General features: G+C 36.5%; 1 protein-coding gene across 1 annotated transcript; it reads right to left on the bottom strand.

Moving 5' to 3' along the window:
* Positions 1-5,842: 5,842 nt before the first annotated feature.
* Positions 5,843-8,860, bottom strand: serpind1 (serpin peptidase inhibitor, clade D (heparin cofactor), member 1). The gene is made up of 5 exons (XM_060882031.1): positions 8,722-8,860; positions 7,656-8,578; positions 6,803-7,076; positions 6,438-6,582; positions 5,843-6,258 (listed from the first exon to the last, which is right to left on the bottom strand). Exons 2-5 carry the CDS (start codon positions 8,575-8,577, stop codon positions 6,067-6,069), a joined length of 1,533 nt encoding a protein of 510 aa, XP_060738014.1. The 5' UTR covers position 8,578; positions 8,722-8,860; the 3' UTR covers positions 5,843-6,066.
* Between the last annotated feature and the right edge of the window lie 471 nt (positions 8,861-9,331).

The raw sequence follows: 9,331 nt of genomic DNA, 5'->3' as shown, positions 1-9,331 counted from the left end.
GCAGTGTAAAAAACTTTGGTCACTGAAAATGCAATTTAGTGTGCTACGAGCTTGGGAAAAGGCTATATCTCACAAACGCATAAGAGCAGCTGAACGGGTAGTTTTCAGTAACTTTTTATTTTACATCTGTAGGGTGAAATATATAGGGTTGAGATAGGGTTGAGATAAAATGTAAGTCGCTCCGGATAAGGGCGTCTGCTAAATGCTGTAAATGTAAATATATGAAATATGATTGTTTACATTAAAGTGCAAAATTTCATAACATGTTTGAGAGGTAAAATCGATCATAAAACCTTAGAGGCAAGAAAGGCAAGCAAATTTTTAAATATTTTGAATGAGACTCATAGAAAATTGATTTAAGTGTGGGCATAACCGCTATCTGAATAAAACAACTTTCCCAATGTCCATATTGACATAACCTTTGGACTTATGTTCCCACATCCTAATACACCCCATGGTGAGTGGGGTGTTGATTTTTTTGTCACTCTGTAAATATCAGGCTCATGGTCTGTGTTTGCAGTTTGGTCCAAACACATGCTCACACACCGCATGTCCAATTTCTGAAAAAATACATCCTATTATTAATTTAATGTATTTAGCAATGCTGGTACCAAACACACACACACTTTTATATATTATTGTTATAATTGTGTATATTTATATATAACAACTTTTAAAACATATAAAAAAAGATAAATAAGAAAGATATAAAATAGCTTAACTTCTTTAATTATGATATTATTTCAGGGATGCCTGATATGCTTTCCTTTCTGAAGGTGATTCAAATTTAATTAAATAGGCAAAATGACCAACTGAATTGATTTCATATCAATGGCGCACACAATATGGGAGCTTCTTTAGAATAATATTCCATTAATGTTTTCTATGTTTTTATCAGTGAAGACATCACAAAACAATTCCAGACTGCATTGGTAAAATGTTTAAACTAATACCAGTCCATTGTAGTGCATGTGTATACATTTATTTATGTGTTATATTAATATATTAATATATTCATTAATTTATCTTCCATTAACCACATTTTATTCGGGATAAAACACCAGTCTATTGCAGTGCAATGGTTATACATTCATACCCTCTTTCACAATCATGGTTCAATTATGCTCATCATTTAAAAGGATAAAAAAGCCATATGGTAAACTGAATTCAGGATCAAAACATGAATCCAAATCTTGGAGCTGTAAAAATTGTGTAGAATGATTATCTTTTCTTGTCAAAGCTTGGTGTAAATGATAATGTATGATAATACGGATTGTCATGCTCACAATGCAAGGCTAGATACTAGTGCAGAGTTTATTTATAGAGCAAAAAGGAACATAAAAATGGCACGTTTACCGAGGAAGCTTAACACAAACACTAAAATGGCTATTAAACACAAAAATTAATTCCAAGGATATGGTAGGCATAATAACAGACTTGTGGCAACACTAACAAAAGGTAGACAAAGACATGAATAATATGAATAATGAGATTAAACACATAATCACATAACAGAAAACAGATGAGCATGATATACAGTGAAAAGGGAAACAACAGAAAAAGCAGTGCACTTTGACTGGGGTCTACTAGTTTGCCCTTTTGTGGTCTTGTGGCAGAATGTCCAAGATTTGACAGAGACAATTCCCTTCTACCCCCAAAAAATACAGCAACATGACTTAGGTGGGAAAAATGTATCAGAAGAAAAATTGTCAAAATGTCTCGAACAAAATTCTTTGGACTGATGAGATCAGTGTTGAGATGTTTGGTGAAAAGGAATAGTGTTTGGCAACAAAATATTGTTTGGCAACACATATGCCAAAAATAGTGTTTGGCAACACATATGCCAAGTATCATAGTATTATGGTGGTGTATAAAAGCTGATAATTTAAGCTGATAAACTTGTAAAGTTGGGGGGCACGGTGGCTTAGTAGTTAGCACGTTCGCCTCACACCTCCAGGGTCGGGGTTCAATTCCCACCTCCACCTTGTGTGTGTGGAGTTTGCGTGTTCTCCCTGTGCCTCGGGGGTTTCCTCTGGGTACTCCGGTTTCCTCCCCCGGTCCAAAGACATGCATGGTAGGTTGATTGGCATCTCTGGAAAAATTGTCCCTAGTGTGTGATTGCGTGAGTGAATGAGTGTGTGTGTGTGCCCTGCGATGGGTTGGCACTCCGTCCAGGGTGTATCCTGCCTTGATACCCGATGACGCCTGAGATAGGCACAGGCTCCCCGTGACCCGAGGTAGTTCGGATAAGCGGTAGAAGATGAATGAATGAATGAACTTGTAAATTTGATAAACATTAAGGCAACAGGATAATAATAAGTTTCACTTTATCCCTGTATACTAAAATATATGGACATCTGTCCAACAAGCTGGTGAGGAAACTAGTCCATAATTGAACCAGGCAACAGTACTATGATCCCAATCACACTGGCAAATTGACATCTGAATAGTAAAAAAAGGAAAGTATCAAGGCATTTGAATAACAAAGTCTAGACATCAACCCCATTAAGATGCTTTGGATATGTGCATAAATTGTTTCCTTCAAACATCATTGAACTGAAGCATTGTTTTAAAGCATTGTGGGTCAAACTCTCCAAACTCTCTGGTGTTAGAGATTAAGAAACTTCTACAGAAAATAAGTGTTTAACTTATTGGTGTACTTATTTTTCACACATAGATGAATAAAAAACAGGTATGTGAAAAACAATTCTGTTAACAAATAAGAATTCTGTAATTCTGAGAACAAATCTGTGAAATAGCTAAAGGTAAGGTTTTACTCTACAAACTTTCAGCATATTTTTTGGGAGGTTAAATATATGCTTCACTGGGCTGAGGTCTGGTGATTGACTTGACAAGTTATGTTCCCACATCCTAATACACCCCATGGTGAGTGGGGTGTTGATTTTTTTGTCACTCTGTAAATATCAGGCTCATGGTCTGTGTTTGCAGTTTGGTCCAAACACATGCTCACACACCGCATGTCCAATTTCTGAAAAAATACATCCTATTATTAATTTAATGTATTTAGCAATGCTGGTACCAAACACACACACACTTTTATATATTATTGTTATAATTGTGTATATTTATATATAACAACTTTTAAAACATATAAAAAAAGATAAATAAGAAAGATATAAAATAGCTTAACTTCTTTAATTATGATATTATTTCAGGGATGCCTGATATGCTTTCCTTTCTGAAGGTGATTCAAATTTAATTAAATAGGCAAAATGACCAACTGAATTGATTTCATATCAATGGCGCACACAATATGGGAGCTTCTTTAGAATAATATTCCATTAATGTTTTCTATGTTTTTATCAGTGAAGACATCACAAAACAATTCCAGACTGCATTGGTAAAATGTTTAAACTAATACCAGTCCATTGTAGTGCATGTGTATACATTTATTTATGTGTTATATTAATATATTAATATATTCATTAATTTATCTTCCATTAACCACATTTTATTCGGGATAAAACACCAGTAGTAGTAGGCTTAGTAGTTAGCACGTTCGCCTCACACCTCCAGGGTCGGGGTTCAATTCCCACCTCCACCTTGTGTGTGTGGAGTTTGCGTGTTCTCCCTGTGCCTCGGGGGTTTCCTCTGGGTACTCCGGTTTCCTCCCCCGGTCCAAAGACATGCATGGTAGGTTGATTGGCATCTCTGGAAAAATTGTCCCTAGTGTGTGATTGCGTGAGTGAATGAGTGTGTGTGTGTGCCCTGCGATGGGTTGGCACTCCGTCCAGGGTGTATCCTGCCTTGATACCCGATGACGCCTGAGATAGGCACAGGCTCCCCGTGACCCGAGGTAGTTCGGATAAGCGGTAGAAGATGAATGAATGAATGAACTTGTAAATTTGATAAACATTAAGGCAACAGGATAATAATAAGTTTCACTTTATCCCTGTATACTAAAATATATGGACATCTGTCCAACAAGCTGGTGAGGAAACTAGTCCATAATTGAACCAGGCAACAGTACTATGATCCCAATCACACTGGCAAATTGACATCTGAATAGTAAAAAAAGGAAAGTATCAAGGCATTTGAATAACAAAGTCTAGACATCAACCCCATTAAGATGCTTTGGATATGTGCATAAATTGTTTCCTTCAAACATCATTGAACTGAAGCATTGTTTTAAAGCATTGTGGGTCAAACTCTCCAAACTCTCTGGTGTTAGAGATTAAGAAACTTCTACAGAAAATAAGTGTTTAACTTATTGGTGTACTTATTTTTCACACATAGATGAATAAAAAACAGGTATGTGAAAAACAATTCTGTTAACAAATAAGAATTCTGTAATTCTGAGAACAAATCTGTGAAATAGCTAAAGGTAAGGTTTTACTCTACAAACTTTCAGCATATTTTTTGGGAGGTTAAATATATGCTTCACTGGGCTGAGGTCTGGTGATTGACTTGACAAGTTTAAAACCAGTTAATTTTTGTGTTCGCTGTGTGTTTTGGGTCATTTTTCTACATGATGAAATTCCTTCCATTCATAGTGAATTAAAACAAAATTTAAAAAATATTCAACCTGTTCTAGAAGCAGCATTGTCAGCCACAGCCACAAGCTCCACCATTCTGCATGTAAAAGAATTTAGGTAGAGATTGTAGGGATTGGATTATCTTCCAATATATGCAATGCAATTTAGCTGGACATCAAAACACAAGACACTTTCTTTAAAGACAGACCTTTACTATACTATTCAATAAACATACTGTAAACTAATCAAACGCATGTCACACACACAAAGGTCAACTAAACAGAGAATGAATGAAATGAATATAAGAAATTAATGAATGTATTTAGCACTGTATGCATCAATTTAACCTTGTAGTTCTTTGGAAGATCCTCAAATTTTTTCTTTAGTCTTTAGTTCATACTCTGGTGGTCTGGTTAGCTTTTCAGTGGCCTTTTGGTTGACAAGAAGGTTGGTAAGTGAACTGAAGGTCTACGCAGTGGATTATCTGAGTCAGGTTGCAGAAGAATGCCTGATGAGTGAAGAGACTAGAGACAATACAATTAAAGACTATCTTCAGCATTAAGAAAACCAAGGAGTCCTGGGAATGATGCTTTGGCCCCCACAGAGTTCTGATCTCAATAGCAATGTGTTTTTGGAGAGTTGTGGCTTTCTCCTTGCAACTCTGCCTTGAACACCAAGGTTGTTCAGTGTTCACCTGATGGCAGACTTGGAACATTAACATAAGCCAAAGTAAAAGAGGCCATTATTTGCTTTGATGTTACCCTTTATTCCGTTCTGACCAAACATGTCTTGCTTTTGGAGTGATCTTTGTTGGTTGACCACTTCTGGGAATGTACCAATGGTCTTAAATTTCCTCCATTTGTACAGAATATATGAACTATGAGTCCAAACTCTTAAGAGAGGATTTTGTAACCTTTTCCAGCCTGATGAGCAACAATAGCTCTTTTTCTGAAGTCCTCAGAAAAGTCCTCCTTTCACAAACACACTATATACAGTATACATAGATATATATGTATGAATGTGTGTAGGTTCAAATGATTTGGCTGGAAAAGCCTGGAATGTGTTTAAGCCTGGAATGTCTCATGTAGATTTCAGTAGCAGAGTTTACTGATCATTAAACTCTATCAAACTTCTTGCTTTCTAAAATAAATGTATGTTCCAAAATAAATGTTTGTTCAGACTTTCATTTAGTGAATTCTAAAATCACTCAAAGAAGAAACATCTTGGCATAGTTTAAACCTAGTTGAACATAACAGTAATGTTATCCATTTCTGCAATTTGATATGCTTTTTTATATTACAAATTCACCCTCACTTCCATAAAAGTAAAAACCACAAACATGTTGCAATGCTTAAAATGTTTTAATGCTACATTTGTATGTGTTTCATACTTATTTATAAATTGGAAATGAATATTAATCGCATCATTTATTATTTACTGAAATGTTGCTGAGTACTACTGAGTCTGGCAATAACGTTGCTGAATTAGACTCTAAATTAGTGATCTCCATTGCAGTGCACTTATTACAGTTTGTAGTACATTTAAAGCTTGGCTGTATGTGTATAGAAAATTAACTCTTTGATGGGTCTGCAATCCGTCCCATGAAGATGAGGCAGTCAGTGTGATGTTCGTAGATAAAAAAAAGAAAGGGCCGGTCCACAATAAAGCGTGTCTGTGTTGACAGTGGCATGAAACCCACATGTGTCATTGCTCCTCCTTCAGTACCTTCCTCATTTACTGTGATGGCACTTTGGTGCTTAAACTGAAAATGTGAGACAACAAAATATGTCATTATGGGAAATGTTAGCATAAATAACATATTAATATATCCTTTTAGTTCTTGTAAAATACCTTGACATAATCTTTACATACAAATGGGTAGATAAGTAAAGATAAACAAATCTATTTAGACTTTTGTTTTAGCATAGAATCTTGTCTTACCCAGTTGACAGAGACCTTCTCAGAAGCCAGAGGAGAGAAGTCGCCCTTTTCTGTGAAGAGGTCAGTTAGACCCAACTGCTTCAAGTGGTTGACTAGATCATAGCTCTGCTCCAGCTTAAATTGTGGGAGCACCACCTCACGTGTTCTAACAGAAACCCCATGGCAAAAATTCATTTTAAGCAATTATACTTAAACAAAAACTTTTCAATAAGGTTTTGATGCTAGGAGTTAAATAAATGCTGAATGGAACTCAATTGTAAAATTTCTAAAGGTTTTCTTCTTTAAACCATAAACAATTAAATGTTTACATTCACTAATATCTGTCTTAAGCAGTTCCACTAATGAGGGTTTTGTTAATACTATACCTGTTGGTCATATTGTTGAGCCACTTGTTAATGACAATAGGTGAAACCTCTTGTTCAAGTATTTTCATACCAGAAAGTTTCTGTGGCACAGCAATGAGCATGCTTATGTTGCCTTTGTAGGGCAACTGTAGGACATCACAGTTCAGGTCATGATCAGCTGCAGCCAGGTAGGTACCCTTATTTTGCATCATTGGCACACGAACCTGGTGCTTCTCACTCACACGGAAGTTACGGTAATGGGTTAGCTCCTTTGGAAACTTCTGCTCCCATGTTCCTGCATGGTCAACCCAGGGCTAGATGAGAACTGCAATAATTTCTTGCTAAGTAATTGCTCTAAATACAAGATTAAAATTCTCAGAATTTTAAACTTTCTATCAATAATTTAAACAAAAATCAGCCATGTAAACATTCTTATCATACATGCAAATTAATTTACATCATGCTAGTCAATGATTATTAAGACAAAAGCAAAATAATTAAAAAGAATTTTAATTTAAATGGCAGCTAGAGAACCGGTGCTTTCTGATCTCCTACAGCTGTAAATCCCAGCTTTGCAATTGAGTCCACCAGAAGTCTACTAGTGGTGCCTATGACCACACTAAAGCCAGTGGGACAGATAAATTAGTGCCATATCTTCCAAACTGTTGAATGCTCTCTTCTAGAACATGTATGGCTGTTATACCTCTTCCTTTTTTACCTTAAAACATACCTTTAATCTCTTTCTACCTCCTACTAGTCTTTTGCCATGTCTACAATGAGTTTGATGCTAGAAAGGCACTTTATATTTTATTATTATTGTTATTGTCGCTGTTGTTTGTATTTTGTTTATTATTGTCATGCTTAAGGTAGTTACCTTTAAAGTACAGGTAGTTTAGAATCATTACTACCATGTTGGGGTCAACACTTTTAAGTGGTTCTTTGATTAGCCCTTTTACCAACTTCTGAATACGCTGGTTCGCTTTCAAAAGGAACGCTGGGTCTCTGAAATCCACAGATTGAGGCTCAGCAAAATAATATGTCTTTGCCTGACTACGGAAGCCCTCTGTAATGACTGCAGTATGTTTGACATAAAAGTCATTGACAGATCGCAAAGTGTAACCAAAGTTACGCCTGAAGAGTCGGTGTGTAAGTTTGCAGAAAAGTTTGTGCACAGTGGAATCATTATAGTGAATGCTGGCATTGACAAATTCAGCAAAGCCTAAAGCTTGGTAGAGCTGCTTGTGTGTGGTAGAACCAACTGCAAGAGCAATCATTCCCATGGTAATGGAAATTCCAGCAGGTGCCAGCAAAACATTATCCGTTTGATTTACTTGTTTGCGAAGGCTTCGGTAAAGGCGAAATCCAAAAAAGGCATTGACCACATTAATGCGCTGCAGCCGTGTTCGACCATGAAAAAGTCTCAAGAGACATGCTCTGTGCACTTTAGGATCAAAGAGCTCTGAGACAAAGTCAAAATCTGGTTCAGGTGTGGTGATTTCATCTATTGCATCACCGTCACTGTAGTCATCGTCTCCTTCTGCCAGTATCTTATCAAAATCAATGTAATCCTCCTCTTCCAAGCCTTCCAGTGGCAAGTCTTTGGTGACTGTGTTGTCTTGATGAAAGTCTGGAGACTCCATCTGTAGGTTGTCATGACCCTGGGGAAGTGTCTGTGCATTAATAGCCATTGCATTGTTTTTCTCATAGAAGCTGAAGTGTGAATTTAGGTCCTTCACTCCACCCAAAACTGGAGCATTTAGGAGAAAGGTTGTTGAAATGACTAAAAGAACCCACATCCTTTGGAAATGTTGGATGTTTTGTTGAATTGCAAAAAGAAAAATAAAGGCAGTTTATTTTTATATGAAGCATGTAATACAATAATCATAAAGTATAGTATGTCTAGTATTTCTGTAAGGTCTTTCTGTTTTCTTTTTGCTTACCTGCTCTCTCTGTATCTGACTTGCAACTGTGTGTATTCTGTTTGTTTTATTTGTTTGTAACCAAATCCTTCAGCTGGACTTTGAGGTTGGCATGCAATGATCAAACAATGTCAAGTACAAAGGGTAACTCTCAACACTGGTGAGCCTGGGGCCTGTTTCAGAAAGGAGGTTCAACCAACTCTGAGTTTAAACTTGAACTCTGAGTTGACAAACCCTGAGATGGGAAACTCTGAGTTTTCGGTTACAGAACAGCTGAAAAGAGTTAGTTTTATCAACTCTAAATTGACTGACTCTGAGTTAAGCACCACAACTAAAAAAAGCCATTATCAATGGAGCGCAGATATAAGGAGTCACCATGGCAACAGCATCAGACAAAAGAAAAGTCTGCATATTTCTCACCAGCAGAACTGGAAGTGCTTATGCAAGCATATGGAGAATTTTAACACATATTTAAATATAAAAAGCAACACTGCTGTATAAAACAATAGGTGTATTTTAAATATATATATAACTTGGGTTACCTGTTACCTGTTTTTCCTACTCTCCATTAGGGGGCAGCTGAGGGCTGAAACCCCAAGTATTTAACCAGGTAGAAGAAGGAAGCATGGTT

Source organism: Tachysurus vachellii, chromosome 11 (genome assembly GCF_030014155.1).
Source record: "Tachysurus vachellii isolate PV-2020 chromosome 11, HZAU_Pvac_v1, whole genome shotgun sequence".
Lineage (NCBI taxonomy): Eukaryota > Metazoa > Chordata > Actinopteri > Siluriformes > Bagridae > Tachysurus > Tachysurus vachellii.
Note: the sequence above shows the minus strand (reverse complement) of the source record. Positions and strands in the feature narration are given on the sequence as shown.